We start from the raw sequence: 18,403 nt of genomic DNA, 5'->3' as shown, positions 1-18,403 counted from the left end.
AATTATTAGTTTTTTTTTTAATGCTGTAAAGTGGATTGGTTGACTCTTGGTTGTCTGATGGTTATCTTGGTTCCAAAGCAAGCAAATGGCACATCTGAAAGAGTGCAGTGTTTTACATTGTATCATGTGATGCATTCATTATTAGGCATTTTGTCTTCCAACTGTGTTTAGCAATAGAAACAAAAATAGTGAACCCTTCCCACAAACAGAGATCCTTCTGGGTAAGAGAGACCTTTATTGGTAACACTGCACATTTGGTATCTATAGAAAGAAAGCCCGAAATGTGGCCATCATTTTACAGAAGAACCCGTACATTACATTATTATTGCATATTCACAGGCAATGTATCTCAAGCAACCTACCAGGGGATGGTCACGCAAAATGTGACACATTTCAAACTTGAATGACTACAGTACAATGCAAGATTACTCAATTACATTGAATTAGACTTTTCAAAACACCTTTAATATTTAGTGCTAAAATGCAGACACTAGATGCATCAACCACAGAAATGAATAAATATATACATTTGGATCACAACGGCATCAACCAGGGGGAATGGAAACCTTTGTCAACATTAAGTGCGTACACTAGCAGCAAGTGTCCTGTTTCTCCTTAGAGTTTTGGCTTTCACTTCAGTTCTTTCAGGTCCCAGTGCAAAATAAGAAAAGTGGATTGTTAGGCAATTAGGAGAAACAACAGTACAGAAGAGAGAGGTTGAGTGAAAATACAAGTAGTCTCCCTTTAAAAAATCCCTCAGCATAGCTATGGGATGTAATGATTCTGAATGACTTGGACTTTCTGTAGAGTAGGCTATTCAATAGTAAATGATATGGAGATGATTAAATAAGTATTAGCCTGGTATATACATTCATAAAAGAGGTTGCCTGCCACGCACTGGAGGAAAAACATTGTCAGGAGGAGCAACAATAGAATGATCAGTTTCCTGTAACTACACACAGAGAGCTGGTTTCCTGCTGAATGCTTTTAAAGGAGGATTATGTTCACTTGGCCTTAAACAGTCGACAAGGCTGAATCAAGCAATGGCTGTCTATGAAAGTATCTACAGTGCATTAATGCACACTGGTGTTGACAGCTTATGTTTTCTCAGTGTCTGTGATGTGTTATGAACTCAATAGTGTGTGACAATCTTACTCCAGTAACCATGAGTGCATCTCTATAGCCTGTAGTGGCTTCATTTCTGAAGTGGCTTCCTAAATGTAGGAAAGGAGACAAGAAGAGGAAGCCACTTCAGACTATTGAAATGCACTCCTCGCCAGCTACATAAACAGAGATCCTCTTAAATGGATTCTGCTCTAGCCTTTTTATTACATAGAGAGTAATTGAAAAAGAGGCTTCAGCACACGGTCATTCTTGTATGCTCTACACACTGTTGGTTTAAAGGATATCAAACACATTGTGGATCATACAAGAATGTCAATAGCCTGGAGTTTATTTTTCAAATATTGTATTGTTTTCCCTCTATGCACCTGTAACTACATAGGTGTTAAAATGTTCAACTCTGTTTTACATGTCAAATACCCACCTGTCTTGTTGGTTAGACAGTCAAATACTCTCTGATGAATTATAGCCAATCGGCCCACAGTGATTGGAGATGTGGTAGTCATGGAGATATGATGACGACGACGACGCGGGCCGAGTCTCATCAGTTACAGGCACAGCGCTGTGGGCAGGATCAGAACTCGTCCTCAGAGCTGTCAGCCAATAGCATGGCTTGATCCTGGCCGTTGCTGCTTGGCTCCCTGGGTTGCTGGAGACAAGACAGCAAATACCAAAAGTCAGGACATTCATTACATGGAGTTAAAGGTTGTTTTAAAGCTCAATAAGTCCAAAGTCTCTTCCATCTCCTTTCATCTGCACTGATGTGAAAGAAACTGTCCAATGTCTTTAAATCAGAACAGATGAAGGTGTGGAGATGAGGAAGCCACTTTAAACTACTGGTTAATGGCAAATTCTACCACAAGCTGATATATGCATCCTTTAGGAATAGTGTAGCGCTAGTGAGCATATTCTTATTAACCTCAGTGTGCCTGGTCTTCCTCCTGCGCTGATGTTTGAAGCTGTTCCTCCTCTTACGGTGGATCATCCTGATGCTGTAGAGGGCCCCAACGATGAGCAGGGCCCCCATGATGCCAATGCCCACCGGGGCCAACATCCCAGACACATACCCTGCCTGTAGGGAGAGGGAACATGGGTGAGGGACAGAGGTGAACGATAGGGGTGTGTGAGGGACGAGCAGGGAGAAGAAACTAGCCACACACAGGAAATACAGACCACTCGTAGACCAGAGTGTCTTAGAGACAACTCTTCCAGTTGATGTTTTTTGACTAATTTAAGGGTAATAGGGGTCAACATGATCTCTGCTACATAACCAAACAGCCTAAAGGACTACACTTTCTAAAAGTATAATGAGGATAGTATGGTTATGTCATGACCATTAATGGCGATCTTACCTTTTCTCTGATCAGTTCCACCCAGCTACGCACTGAAAAAAAGGGAGGAATAGTGGCTTTGAAGCACATTGAACCCACACAAGATTGTCACCCACTATTTCAATTACACTTCTTTCCTAATTGAAAATATCTCATATTTGATGGCCACAAAGAGCCAACGTTTTATGTGCGCATGCATTCGTGTGTGTGTCTCCTCTCACTCAGGCCCTGATTGCGCTGCACCCAGACAGGAGGCGGGGGGATGAGGCTGTAGGGAGGTCGAGTGGGGGCTGGGATAGGGGTCTCCTTCTGTTCCTCTTCGCTGTCCTCTAACTCCTCTGTGTTCTCATCCTCCTCATCCACTTCTGTCTCCTCTACAGGAAGGAAAACAGCTGATTCAACTTCCTTTCAATTTGAATTGTGAACTTTTATCTTTACATTGTGTAAACAATGTGTGTGTGTTAGTGTGACTCCTACCTTCAGACTCCAGTTCCTCCAGACCTGATTTGACCACAGGCAGATTGGTTGTCTTGGTGACCGTTGTCATGATGATCTGCTGGGAGGCGATGCTTGTAGGGTTGGGTTCGGAGGTGGGCGGGGTTTCCTCTGGGTTCTGTATGGTCTCACGACCACCTAAATATAACCATCACGGCTGGATCATTATAGTGGATATAGTGAAGTATAACATCAACATCTAGTCCTTAGATACTACTGTAGAAACTTCTAGATCTAAACGGATGAGTGTAAGCAACATGGTGAAAAGATGAAGAGGACGAATGGAATAATGAAGAGGAAGATTAATAAGAAAGAAGTCTCACCTGGCTGTTCTGTCTCTGAAGGGGGAGGGTCTATGGGTGGACCAGAAGGACAGATAGGCTCAGAGATCTCAGCCCCGGATGTCTGCCATGGCGACGTCCAATCTGGTAGCACCAGTGGTGGGATACGGGATGGCCCCGTGTCACCTGTGCCCACCTGGTCGAACTCCACCTCTGACAGTAGCATCCCCGTGTTAGACATGGAGACAGACAGCTGTGAGTTGCCGGGTGCGAGAACGGCTGTCGCTACCCCCGCCCCTTCAGGTGTGACATCATCAAAGGGCTCGAAGATGAGAGGGAGGTCCTCCGATGACATTGTGCCCTCTGTGGACGCGTCCTGCAAGGGAGGGGCACTGGCATCCACGGCTGTTAGTAAAATACACACACACCGACAGATGTTGGTTCAGGACTCACTGATGGTCCATAGGCAATTCGTATAGGCTCAGTGACGGCTAGATATCAGCCTGTGACTAGAAACATGATGGTATGTACTGGTGAAGAGAGAGGAGTTTTAGACCCACAGCTCTGCTTCCAGTTCTCAACTACATTCTAACTGCTCTGCTCACACACAAAAAAAGGTATAAATCCAATATAACATAACCATGGAAGGGATCCACCATATGGTGCAGCTTTCTGGGACAGGTTATTCTTGTAATTGTTGATGAAGATTCAATCAAAATGTTTATTTCTGCATCTCTTTCAGTCATGTTTGTTTGCCTGTTCAGTCATGTTTGTTTGCCTGTTTGGCCCTGTCCGGGGGTATCATTGGATGGGGCCACAGTGTCTCCTGAGCCCTCCTGTCTCAGCCGCCAGTATTTATGCTGCAGCAGTTTATGTGTCGGGGGACTAGGGTCAGTCTGTTATATCTGGAGTACTTCTCCTGTCTTATCCGGTGTCCTGTGTGAATTTAAGTATGCTCTTTCTAATTCGAATTCTTTCTCTTTCTTTCTCTCTCTCGGAGGACCAGAGCCCTAGGACCATACCTCAGGACTACCTGGCATGATGACTCCTTCCTGTCCCCAGTCCACCTCGCCGTGCTGCTGCTCCAGTTTCAACTGTTCTGCCTGTGGCTATGGAACCCTGACCTGTTCACCGGACGTGCTACCTGTCCCAGACCTGCTGTTTTCAACTCTCTAGAGACAGCAGGAGCGGTAGAGATACTCTTAATGATTGGCTATGAAAAGCCAACTGACATTTACTCCTGAGGTGCTGACTTGCTGCACCCTTGACAACTACTGTGATTATTATTATTTGACCATGCTGGTCATTTATGAACATTTGAACATCTTGGCCATGTTCTGTTATAATCTCCACCCGGCACCGGACTGGCCACCCCTCATAGCCTGGTTCCTCTCGAGGTTTCTTCCTAGGTTTTGGCGTTTCTAGGGAGTTTTTCCTAGCCACCGTGCTTCTACACCTGCAGTGCTTGCTGTTTGGGGTTTTAGGCTGTGTTTCTGTACAGCACTTTGAGATATCAGCTGATGTAAGAAGGGCTATATAAATATATTTGATTTGATTTGATGAAGTTTTTGTTTTTTTGCCATGTTGAAAAGGGTGTTCCAAAAAGAAAATCCTTCCTTCTACATACTACTCATCAAGGTAGCCTGGTTTCCCTTGTAGGGAAGCTTCATGTCCCCAAAGAGAAGCTGGAACACACACACACAAATATACGCACATACGTATATGTACATACACGCACACGTCCCTGATGGATGCTAACAGGCTGCCTGTAGTGCTATCAGACAGGAACACATATTGGCTCAGACAGACTCCTCTATTCTACTGCATCACACAGTAATAAACTGCCTGGCTGGCCCTGCCAGTGCCTAGGTCTTTACTGTTCCTCTCTGATGGAGGGAGGGAGATAGAGATAAAGGGTGAGTGAATTCCCCAGACTTGTATAACAGTCCCTGTCATTGCTGTCTCCTGGCAGTCATGTGAGGTTTATTTCCACCGTCAGAAATAGAAAGTAATTAGACTGCTTCCCTGGAACCCTGCCTGCTAAGGTTCAAAGTGAAGCGTGGAAAACCAAGCATTCACCCCCCCCCCCACCATCCCCCCAGATCATCAAAGGAGATCTCTGCAGCTAGACATGTCACTGTCATTTCCCTTCCCTTTTTAATGAAACCTATTGAAACCCAGCGAAAGGCAAACAGGCAACCCGTGTAATGGAATTCTATGGTGTGACACAACAACAGCTAGAGCAGCACCTTACCTTGTTGTGAGGCAGAGCAAGTGTGTTGGTGTGTGCATGTGCAAAAACTCAACATAGAATGTGGCCCTCAAGTGCATCTGTAGAGTAGACTCACTCCAGGTGGCTGAGATCCCAGTGGCTGTCTCTAACATATCCAGTATGTACTCATTGGACCATAGCATACTGCATACTCACCCCCATTTTGCTGTAGTGGTTCAGTCCAGAGGCTGTCAGGGTCATCCTGTCTGGAGGATCCTGTCAGGGCTGGTCCAAGGTCGGGCAGGAGGGGGTCTGGGAGAGCAAACGCTGTCTCTCCATCTTGGGGGTGTGTAGATGCAGGACCAGCGGCCTCCAGACCACTAGGGGGCAGCGATGAAGCGTCTCTGCTGGATCTCCATACTGACGGAGGGATCGAGGTCAATGGGGAGTTTGTAAGGATACTATGGGGAGATGAGGAGCTCGGTCTGGTCGTCTCTGTCTCCTGCCCCAGAAGAGGAGCTCCGAGGTCGGGCAAGCTCTCTCTGAGTTCCCCTTCCTTTCCTCCTTGGAGATCTGGCCTCTCTTCCAGGATGAGGTCTCTTCTATCCCCAGCAAGGTGCGTCCCTGTCTGGCTATCTGGTTCTGGGGCTCTGGCTGCTTTGGAAGCACCATGTAGAGCAGCTCTGTGTGTTTTCACGGCCCCTGTCATCCCTTGCCTCTCTCCTAGGGAAGCTATCATGGCACCAGTGGTGACAGTAGGTACATCCTCCATAGGATCCTCTTCGGGCCCAACTTTCATGTCTCTGTCTGTGTAGAGTTCTGGAGCTTCTACAGGCAGTCTGTGAGTCTCCTTCCCCTCAGAGAAGCTCTCAGAGGCAACCCCTGTCTCTGCCTCCCTCCCGTGGCTCTTAGCCCCTCCCGGTCCAGATATACCCTCATGACTGTCCACGTTTCGTGCCTGCGTCACCGGCTCTATCCCCCCTGGTTTGCGTCCCATCACATCAGGGCCAGTGCCTCCCCCTGCTCCAACATTCTCTGATAGGTCAGTCCAGCTGCCAGTCACGTGTTCTGCCATCCCATAGGACAGTCTGCTGGGATCAGAGGGCCCAGATTGGACACTTGTTGATGTCACACTGACAGGTGTTGCTGGTGTTACACAGGGCTCTCCCTCCATTGGCTCCCCAGCTTGTCCATCACAGCCACTGTCCTGTGAGGCGGGTGCGTAGTCATGGAAGGGCGGGACTGGGGTGCTGTAGACGCAGAGACAGACCCCTACCAATAGGAGGTGATGGAGAGTTGCAGGGAAGAGCATCTTTCCCATCTCTCACCACAAAGTAAACATGGAGACGTAGAGAAGGGTCGCAGTGGCTAGAATGGGGTGGTCAGATGACGGGGCCAGGTATGGAGATGGTATGGCGATTCAGCTGAGGAAAGAATTTCACCACTTATTTATTGCTGAACTCTAACCTAAGATAACTGAGGATTATATTAGCTTTTGTGTAAGCCTTTCCTTTGATGTTGCAGTCTGGCAGTTTTGTGGAAAATGTGGACTTTTGAGCCCTCTCTCCGGTTGTTGTACTTCTACTCCATTCCTCTCCACACACACACACACACACAATAATGAAAAAAGTTGAGTTTGAGGGATAAAGTAACAAAATGTGCACAAAAATACATAGCCTTGTACTACCAACATATTTTTTTAATAACATCCTATTCTCTTCCCAACAGCAGAAAAATGACAAACATACAGTATATAAGAATTATCTGTCCATGTAAATTCTCAAGGAGAGAGAGAGAGAGAGAGAGAGAGAGAGAGAGAGAGAGAGAGAGAGAGAGAGAGAGAGAGAGAGAGAGAGAGAGAGAGAGAGAGTATTGGCAATTATTGGTTGCACATCCGTCACTCGGTTGTGTCATTGCCATTGTCATCCACGTTTCACTGACACCGCAGCCACATTGGTGTCCAACACTAGAACGGGGGCTAATGACTGACTTTAAATGGGAGCTAATGACTGTTTCGCCCAGTGATGTGGTCGAGTCACTAATTTGAATCGAGTCCCAAGTCCGAGTCAACAATGGTCGGATCACGAGTCCCTATAGCTAAAGTCAGAGTTCCTATGTGTACAGTAGTCCTGATCCAAGTGCTCAAGTCTGAGTCACTTGGTCCACATTAACGCAAAATACATTTTGGTTAGTTCTACAAAACATATTTCTATCTGAACGTTCCAAAACGTTAAGTCCTGCTGAATGCACCCTAGGTTGTTAGCTATAGCTAGCTAATGAGGTAAAATGACTGAACAAGATGTAGCCTAAACAAATGGTTAATGGTCCGGTCCGCAAGTAGCCTAGTTTTAGAATTGGCCTGCAATATGCTTTATGAATGTAAAATGCGGCCCACCAATACACGATAGAAAGAAAAAAACGTAGTGCCTGGCAATGAAATGCAGTGGAGAAAGTGAGAGGGTTGAACGAGTTTACAAATTGAAAGACAGACTTCTTTTCTATACTCAATGGAGAGAAAAACATAGCTACACTGTTGTTTTACTATTAAACTCAATGCTGCTATTGATTTTAATTTCGTAAGGCAGCTTGTGTTTCTTAACCAGGCAAAGGGTGGGGGGGAAAAAATGGCGCCGTAGAGAGAACACAGTGTTTCAGCGAGCTCTCGTGGCATTCGTAAATTTATATTCTTACATTAATCTCCTAGCTTGAAAAAGTGGTAGAATTGGCTAAATAAGTTACCATATAATGAGTCTTGACGACTATTTCGCAAAAATCTCCGACAACATGCCCAATAGAACTACTAAGAAGTCGACCAAAACCACCACCCCTGTGGATGTGCATGAGGAGCTAGCTAACGTTAGCGAAGCTAACACCATTGCGGATCCAGGCACAATGGACCTGATGATTCAAAAGATGACTGATAACATTACTAAAGTGATCGATGCTAAGATAAGAACGGTCTTGGAAGCAATAGCAGGCCATTCAGCTGAAATACAGAGCGTTGTGAAACGTGTTGTTGAGGCGGAAGGAAGAATTGCTGCAGTGGAAACTTCAACTACATCTATGGACGCTAAGATAAAAGCACTTGAGAAACAGGTGCGTGAAATGGCGGAGCACATTGACGACTTGGATAATCGAGGACGCAGATATTCGTGTTGTGGGACTCACGGAAAATTCTGAAGGGACACGTTCAGTAAAATTCTTTGAGGAATGGATCCCTGGGCTACCTACAAATGGACACTAAGGCTGGTCGTGTGAAGCTGGACAGAGCCCATCGCTCTCAAGCACCGATACCCGGTCCCAATCAGCGCCCACGGCCGGTGGTTATAAAGTTCCACAACTTCACCGACAAGCAGCGCGTCATGGATGCGGCTAGAAACATCGGCTCTGATGGTAGTCAACATAAGGTCTCATTCTTCAATGATTATTCCACAGCGGTCGTACGAAGACGCAAAGCGTTTGATGAGGCGAAGGCTCGACTCAGGAGAATGAAGATGGACTACGCACTGTTGTACCCGGCCACATTGAAGATTATGGTCAACAGATCGCCTAAAAAGCTCTTACACACCTGAAGAGGCTGCTGCGTTTATTGAGTCTCTCGGGTAAATAACTTTAAGCTGCACCTCAACAGCATTGAATAACTTTATTTATTTTTGGTTGAATCTGATCATGAAACAGTGGTGTGAGTCCTCACGTACTCCGGCTCAGTAATATTCGTATCTTTATTATTTTTCTTGCTAAAGTAATAGCCGCTATAGCTCAGGCTGAGATATGTGTGAATCCATATTGGTGCCCAGGCTTGGTTTTAGGTGGAAGAGCCTTAATCTTCTTCTATTGATTTTCTTTTCCATATATATAAAGGATGAGGCTATTGAGCGGCAATGCAGACTTAAGAGTCTACATTGGAGAGTTGAAATCCCCTGCATGTTAGCTAGTGGGAAAACCCCCTTTTGGATCTTTACATGTTGCACTGCACCCCCAACAGCAACTCGCCCAAGCCTTCCCCATTTCTCCTTCTCCCAAATCCATTCAGCTGATGTTCTGAAAGAGCTGCAAAATCTGGACCCCTACAAATCAGCCGGGCTAGACAATCTGGACCCTTTCTTTCTAAAATTATCTGCCGAAATTGTTGCCACCCCTATTACTAGCCTGTTCAACCTCTCTTTCGTGTCGTCTGAGATTCCCAAAGATTGGAAAGCAGCTGCGGTCATCCCCCTCTTCAAAGGGGGGACACTCTTGACCCAAACTGCTACAGACCTATATCTATCCTACCGTGCCTTTCTAAGGTCTTCGAAAGCCAAGTCAACAAACAGATTACCGACCATTTCGAATCTCACCATACCTTCTCTGCTATGCAATCTGGTTTCAGAGCTGGTCATGGGTGCACCTCAGCCACGCTCAAGGTCCTAAACGATATCTTAACCGCCATCGATAAGAAACATTACTGTGCAGCCGTATTCATTGATCTGGCCAAGGCTTTCGACTCTGTCAATCACCACATCCTCATCGGCAGACTCGACAGCCTTGGTTTCTCAAATGATTGCCTCGCCTGGTTCACCAACTACTTCTCTGATAGAGTTCAGTGTGTCAAATCGGAGGCTGTCCGGACCTCTGGCAGTCTCTATGGGGGTGCCACAGGGTTCAATTCTTGGACCGACTCTCTTCTCTGTATACATCAATGAGGTCGCTCTTGCTGCTGGTGAGTCTCTGATCCACCTCTACGCAGACGACACCATTCTGTATACTTCCGGCCCTTCTTTGGACACTGTGTTAACAACCCTCCAGGCAAGCTTCAATGCCATACAACTCTCCTTCCGTGGCCTCCAATTGCTCTTAAATACAAGTAAAACTAAATGCATGCTCTTCAACCGATCGCTACCTGCACCTACCCGCCTGTCCAACATCACTACTCTGGACGGCTCTGACTTAGAATACGTGGACAACTACAAATACTTAGGTGTCTGGTTAGACTGTAAACTCTCCTTCCAGACCCATATCAAACATCTCCAATCCAAAGTTAAATCTAGAATTGGCTTCCTATTTCGCAACAAAGCATCCTTCACTCATGCTGCCAAACATACCCTTGTAAAACTGACCATCCTACCAATCCTCGACTTTGGCGATGTCATTTACAAAATAGCCTCCAATACCCTACTCAACAAATTGGATGCAGTCTATCACAGTGCAATCCGTTTTGTCACCAAAGCCCCATATACTACCCACCATTGCGACCTGTACGCTCTCGTCGGCTGGCCCTCGCTTCATACTCGTCGCCAAACCCACTGGCTCCATGTCATCTACAAGACCCTGCTAGGTAAAGTCCCCCTTATCAGCTCGCTGGTCACCATAGCATCTCCCACCTGTAGCACACGCTCCAGCAGGTATATCTCTCTAGTCACCCCCAAAACCAATTATTTCTTTGGCCGCCTCTCCTTCCAGTTCTCTGCTGCCAATGACTGGAACGAACTACAAAAATCTCTGAAACTGGAAATACTTATCTCCCTCACTAGCTTTAAGCACCAACTGTCAGAGCAGCTCACAGATTACTGCACCTGTACATAGCCCACCTATAATTTAGCCCAAACAACTACCTCTTTCCCAACTGTATTTAATTTTTATTTATTTATTTATTTTGCTCCTTTGCACCCCATTATTTTTATTTCTACTTTGCACATTCTTCCATTGCAAAACTACCATTCCAGTGTTTTACTTGCTATATTGTATTTACTTTGCCACCATGGCCTTTTTTGCCTTTACCTCCCTTCTCACCTCATTTGCTCACATTGTATATAGACTTGTTTATACTGTATTATTGACTGTATGTTTGTTTTACTCCATGTGTAACTCTGTGTCGTTGTATCTGTCGAACTGCTTTGCTTTATCTTGGCCAGGTCGCAATTGTAAATGAGAACTTGTTCTCAACTTGCCTACCTGGTTAAATAAAGGTAAAATAAATAAATAAATAAAAAATGTTTAATTTTTGGGTTTAGTATAGTTCGAGTTCAGGGTTCATATTTTTTGTTTATGCTCAGTGAGACAGAGGAGAGTTCAACACATGGAAAAAGGTACCACCCCACTTTTACAGTAGGATCCAGTCTGGATATTGAATGGTCAAGATACAATGGCAGATAACAGACTGCGTTTATGTACGTGGAACATTAGAGGGAGCCATAACCCCATTAAAAGGAAGAAAGTACTGTCTTTTTTGAAAAAAGAAAATATTGATATTGCCCTGTTGCAAGAAACTCATTTGGATGATAAGGAGCACCTGAAATTACAACAAGGAGGGTTTGGTCAAGTGTTTTTCTCATCATTTACATCCAGAAGTAGAGGTGTAGCAATTCTGTTGAAAAAGAGCTTACCACTTAAGGTCTTGAATTGTGTGAAAGATAAATTTGGTCGCTTTGTTGTAATTAAATGGTACTTTACAAGGGCAGAACATTTCCATAATGAATATTTACTTCCCCCCTGCTCACCTCCTGATTTCCTCACCAAGGCATTTCTAGACTTCTCAGAATTAAACTCAGACACTGCAGTGGTTGGAGGAGATTTTAACTGCTTGTTGAACCCCCTTATTGATAAGTTTCCCAGTGGTATAGCTTCACTCTCTCCTCAAGCTAAGTCACTTAAAGTTATTTGTGATGATCTGGGGTATGCGGATGTCTGGAGAGCTTTTCATCCCTCCAACAGAGAGTTCACTTTTTTCTCTGCACCTCACGGATGTCAGACTAGAATAGATTATTTTTTTATGCCCAAGACGTCTTTGCAGTCTGTTTTATCCGCTAGGATAGGAAGCATAGTCATATCTGATCATGCTGAGGTGAGCCTGGACATAAAACTCAACGGGGCATTCAATCGGTCAAGACATTGGAGGTTGAACACAACCATTCTTAAAGACCATACATTCACATCATATTTTATAACAGAGTTTAAAGTATTTTTCTCTATTAACTCTCAATCAACAGATAACCCCTCGCTCCTTTGGGAGACCTGTAGAGCGTATGCCAGGGGTCTGATTATGTCATACACAGCTACTAAGAGACGGAAAAAGCGGGAAAAGCAAAAAATGTTAGAGGGTGAATTAGGAACTAAAGAGAAGGACTACATTAAAACGCCCACTCCTGCCCTATTAAAGGAAGTATCAGTCATTAGATCAACGTTAGACTCTCTCCTAACACAGGACGCTGAAAAGAAAATGAGATTTGTCAGGCAAAAGCTATATGAACATGGCGATAAGCCAGGAAAGTACTTGGCATACCTAGCTAAAAAGAGGGCTGACTCTCAGTCAATTGCTACTATTACTGATTCTGATGGTAATCATTTATATGAAAATAAATTGATAAGTGACTCATTTAAGAAATTTTATACAAACCTTTATGCCTCAGAACTGCCAAAGGATGCACCCAAATTAATGGAGAACTTCTTTTGTAAGATTGAGCTCCCTACTATCTCCGAAGAGCAGAGGTCCCTCCTTAATGCCCCTATTACCAAGGAAGAGATAATGTTCGCAATTAAGAATCTGCAAAATGGTAAGGCCCCAGGACCAGACGGGTTTTGTAGTGAGTTCTATAAAGAGTTCCATGGCCTGATCCTTGAGCCATTGCGTGATATGTTTATCCACTCATTTTCAAATGACCAACTCCCTCAGACGCTGAGAGAAGCCAACATTTCACTTATTCTCAAAAAGGGAAAATGTCCAGAGTCTTGTTCCTCGTACAGACCAATTTCCCTTCTGAATGTGGATAGAAAATTGCTTTCTAAAATTCTAGCCACAAGATTAGAGGACTCACTGCCACTAATTGTGAAAGGAGACCAAACTGGCTTCATTAGGGGCCGTAAGTCATGCAACAACGTCAGGCGGCTTCTTAATGTAATTCAAGCCTACCAAAAAAAGTGCTGCGGATGGTCTTGTGCTCTCCCTAGATGCTGAGAAAACATTTGATCGTGTGGAGTGGTCTTACCTATTATTTGCTCTAAATAAATTTGGTCTGGGGGACAACTTTATAAAATGGGTGAAAGTTTTATATGATGATCCTCAGGCTGCTGTCCTTACTAATGGGCTATGGTCAAATAGCTTCTCTATACACAGAGGTACCAGACAGGGTTGTCCTTTATCCCCCCTCCTCTTTGCACTCGTTATGGAACCACTGGCCGAGGCCATCAGGGTAACGCCTGCTATACAGGGGCTGCTCATTGGTGATGTTCACCATAAAATAAGCTTGTATGCTGATAATGTCCTGATATTCATCTCTAGTCCCGAGACTTCAATTACATCTCTTATTAATATTATTGAATTATTCAGCGAATTCTCAGGCTACAAGATTAACCTTACTAAGTCAGAGGCTATGCTACTTGGTAGCCTACACTCTGTACCTAATACTTCTCCCCCCTTCCCTTTTAAATGGTCTCCCTCAGGTTTCATGTATCTGGGTATATTTGTAACTCCTAAATTCCAGCTAATGTACAAAGCCAATTTTGTTCCCTTGTTTGATACAATAAGACAGGATCTGGAGCGCTGGAACTCTCTCCCGATTTCTTGGTTGGGTAGAATATCCCTCTTGAAAATGAACATTTTACCTAGACTACTTTACCCAATCCAAATGATCCTAGTATTACTCTCCAATAAGGTAATAAAGGATGTAAATGGATGGCTAAGTTCCTTTATATGGAGTAAACGCAAGCCAAGACTTAAGATGGCAATATTGCAGCTGCCAAGTTCTATGGGCGGCTTGGACCTGCCCAATATCAGGTTCTATCAATGGTGTGCCCACCTTTGTTATCTTTCTGACTGGATCACAAATGATGACTCCTCTATTTGGTTAGACATTGAGACTTCTCTTTCAAAATACCCCTTACAGGATCTTTTATTTTTCAGAAGTTTCAAGTCTGTAGAAGATCACTGCAATAATCCCGTTACACTTAACACACTCAAAGTATAGAGGTCAGTTCAACGCTTCCTGGGAAGGTCCAAACTAACCTCTGCTCTTACCCCAATTCTTAACAACCCAGATTTCAGTCCAGGATTGCTGGATGCTGGCTTTAACGTATGGCTTAATAAGGGCATACGCAGGCTAAATGACTTATTTGCTGATAAGATTTTGTTGTCATTTGAGCAGATGGTCGAGAAATATCGACTCCCAAAGCAGGACTTTTTCCGCTTCCTACAAGTAAGACATTATATTCTGAAGAGCACCACCTTAATTGGTAACTCTGATGTGTCTGTCATTGAAAGAATGCTTTTTTTCCCACAAAGGAAAATGTCTGTAAGTCTGTTTTATGATACTTTAAGGTCCTTTTCTGCTGTCAACACACAGAGGGTGAAACAAGTGTGGGAGAAAGAATTGTCTGTTACTATTGACGAAGAGATGTGGGAGGACATTTGGAGATATGCAAAAACAATATCTATATGTAACCGTACTAGAGCAATCCAATTAAGAATAATACACAGATTGCATATATCCCCAAATCGCAGACATGCTTTTAGCCCCACTTCCTCTTCCCCTCAGTGTCTTAAATGCAAAACTGATACAGGCACCCTAACACATTGTTTATGGTCATGAACCAAAATACAAAGATACTGGTCTGGTGTTCTGCAAGAAATTGAAAAGATCCTAGGGGTTGATCTAGAATTGGACCCAGTTTCTTTACTGTTAGGTCTCCCTAGTAGGCATGTTACTTCTGTCGGTAAAAGGAGGCTTTACAACATCCTTACCTTCGCAGCGAGGAAAAACATCCTTTTACAGTGGATTAGTGATAAGGTTCCTTCTATTAAAGATTGGCATAAGATACTATTTGAATGGGTGCCTCTGGAATATCTGATATGTACATTGCATTCTAAAACAGACCAGTTCTACAAAGTATGGGAACCTTATCTAAATTACCTAGAACCTGAGGTATCAGCTATTATGCTGCAAGGATTCTCTTAGAATGGCGGGGATCTATGTATTTCAGAACTACACTGTACGTTCCATGTGTGGAACCTAACCTCTTGGTTTAAACTGAGCTTTTTTGTTTAATTTCTGTTTGTAAGTTTGTTTAAAATGTATGTATTGAGAGACGCAATGATGGTGATGGGGTGAGAGAAGAACCGAGCGGGAAGAGGAAAATGGTGTAGGTATGTATGGGTGTGTATATGTGTGTGTGTGCGTGCGTGTATGTATGCGTATGTGTGTGTATATGCATGGGTATATGTATGTGTGTGTATGTATGTGTATGTATGTATGTGTATATATATGCACGTAGATATGTGTAAGTGGGTTCTCTTTTTCTTGTTTTTGTTCTGTGTGCTTTGTCTCTGTTGTTGTATCTCTTAATATGGGTGAAAATTGTGAAATTCCAATAAAAATACTGTTACAAAAAAAAAAAAAAAAAAAAAACAGGCAAAGGGTAGCTAACAGAAGGCTGGTGGGTGACTGGTTAGCTATGTGGAAGCAAGAGGGTAATTTGCGTGATGTGTATAAATGAAGGCGGAGCCTGTCTGTCTGTCTGCCCACACTCATTGCTTGCTCCCCCGCAGCTCACCAGCTGATGTGGGCTGTGTGTGCTGGGTATGGTGCATCCTTCCCACTGCTGAACAGAACTGCGTGTGCATCTGTGCTGCTAATATTAAATATGTTATCACTGAAAAGCTCTCAATTTCTCCAAAAACTCTTGTCCAGTCCACTTAGTAGTCAGGTCACAGAGATAATTTTGTCTCATCTCGTTTTAGTCTACTGAAATTAAAAATAATTTATGTTTAGTTATAGTTTTTTCTGGGTCTATTTAGTCAGTTATAGTCTCGGCAATTGCCACTGAAAAACAAGTGTTTGACAAATATTTGTGTCACTATTTTTGTTGACGAAATTAACACTGACACACACACACACACACAGTCAGTACAGCCTGACACAGCAGACCCTTGCATTGTACTTTTAAAATAACTATAAATAGTTAGACTCAGTCCTGTTCAGTTGGACTCTGCAGGTTCATATTTTTAGATAGATAATAACACGTTTCAGTTAGTGCACTTTCATATAAAACGTACCATACAAATAGATAATACCATTATAATAACAGAAAGAACACATTCAAATATCAAGTGAGGAAGCACAAATACTTTGGTAATCTGCAAGGGGCATTATTCTTGGCAAATGGAGTTGACTTGTAAACAGAGAATTCTGTTCCCATTGGGTTACCTGGAAGACACCCTGCTTCCCTGTGTTGCTGCAGTGTGTCAGCAGCCTGGTCTCATAGACTAGACGTAACAAAGTAAATGTAAATCCAGTTCAGTCAAATTACTATGATATGTTACGTTTGGTATGGTTACATAAGACAAAAAGTTACTTAAGGCAAAAACTAAAGAAAGGTGGTTGGTCGGAGTGGGCGTGGGCTTATAATCCAAAAGTCTAGCAACAAAAAGGTTGTGTGTCAAATCTCATCACTACCAACTTCAGCATTTTAGACAATTAGCACATTTTCAATAAGCACAATTAGCACAACTTACTACTTTTTAGCTACTTTGCAACTACTTAGCATGTTAGCTAACCTTTCCCCTAACTTTAACCATTTTAGCTAACCCTTCCCCTAAACGTAACCTTAACCTAACTCCTAACCCTAAGTTTAACACTAAACCTTAACCCCAACCCCTAGTCTAGCTAATGTTAGCCACCTAGCATATTCCTAACATATCATACGACTTGTAATTTGTAACATATACTAAATGGATTACAGCCATCCAAAAATGAATACATACCATACAAAACATAACATATCATACTAAATGGAGTGTCTGGTTTACGTAAGGCTCTGAGAGCAGGTTGGTGTCAGACGTCAGACAGGCGTTTCACAGACATCAACGTCAAAACCTGACACACACACACACATTTTACATTTTAGTAACATGTATGCTTATCCAGAGCGACTTCCAGTTAGTGCATTGTACACACACACACACACACACACACACACACATACACACACGCACCTTCTTACTCTAACAAACACTACCGACCCCAGCTGACCATCGCTAATCAATGTACACATGAGCCAAGAGAGCCGCCTGCTGCTTGACACCCACAATACCAGTTATGAACCAATTATGAGGATTAAAATAGACCTCCATCCGGTAAACAAACATCATCATCCAGACCCACACCACGCCATGCCGCTGTGGCGCAGGCATAAACCGCTTTAGTGTACAGATTCAATGCCAAGAGATCTAAGTAGCCTAGTCTTCTAGTGCATTCAAATCCGTGTATTCGGATTATATGTGCGTGTGTGACTATGCCACATAGGCTACAGTAGAGACTGCGCTTCTCATTTTAGAAGCCTATCATGAACCATATTGTTCTATCAATATATCATGTTTTACATTTTAAACAAATGGGTTATGTTAGATGAAAAGTAATTTTAAAAAGATGCACTGTATAATGCATTGTCCTTACCTGCCGGAGTCGTAGACGGGAATGATGTTCACCTCATTGCACAGGGCGGTATATATTTCTCCCCAGGCTTTCCTTTAAATAACGGGTGTATATTACAACTGTACCAATATCATATCAATAAGCTGCCAATATCGATCCGGAAGCAAGCTTAAGGAATAGCCTAGTCCTTATTAATGTGCTGATCCCACAATGTAGGATACGCTTCGGAGTGCGTGTGCATGCGCGCGCCTCAACTGGCAGAGTGCCTCGATCTGCTCTGTGATTGAGCGCGTGTAGAGATTTGATTTATGAAGAACATTCAGTAATATTTTATGTCCAATGCGTTGCATAACAGGCCATTGTTTTAGTGTGGGGAAATGTTTTCAAATTCTATTTGAACCTCAGATTTTGTTTTTCCCAAGGCGGTGCTGAATGGACAGCTCCAAACGCCGAATTTCTCTCCTTTCATCCTTTCATGTCTACTCTTCAACGATCTATAAGAACATGAAATTGATTGCATAAAATATTGCCCAAACAATTTCATGTTCTTTATAGATCGTT

At 43.4% G+C, this 18,403-nt stretch overlaps 1 protein-coding gene across 1 annotated transcript; it reads right to left on the bottom strand.

The window, feature by feature from the left end:
* Nucleotides 1-3: 3 nt before the first annotated feature.
* On the bottom strand, nt 4-18,162 carry LOC112217836 (armadillo-like helical domain-containing protein 4). The gene is made up of 8 exons (XM_024378418.2): nt 17,864-18,162; nt 5,658-6,865; nt 3,272-3,634; nt 2,931-3,086; nt 2,675-2,827; nt 2,475-2,506; nt 2,042-2,194; nt 4-1,771 (listed from the first exon to the last, which is right to left on the bottom strand). The coding sequence occupies exons 2-8, from the start codon at nt 6,760-6,762 to the stop codon at nt 1,697-1,699; spliced, it is 2,037 nt and encodes a 678-aa protein (XP_024234186.1). The 5' UTR covers nt 6,763-6,865; nt 17,864-18,162; the 3' UTR covers nt 4-1,696.
* Between the last annotated feature and the right edge of the window lie 241 nt (nt 18,163-18,403).

This window comes from Oncorhynchus tshawytscha, linkage group LG18 (genome assembly GCF_018296145.1).
Source record: "Oncorhynchus tshawytscha isolate Ot180627B linkage group LG18, Otsh_v2.0, whole genome shotgun sequence".
NCBI lineage: Eukaryota > Metazoa > Chordata > Actinopteri > Salmoniformes > Salmonidae > Oncorhynchus > Oncorhynchus tshawytscha.
This window is presented reverse-complemented; position numbering and strand designations above follow the sequence as displayed.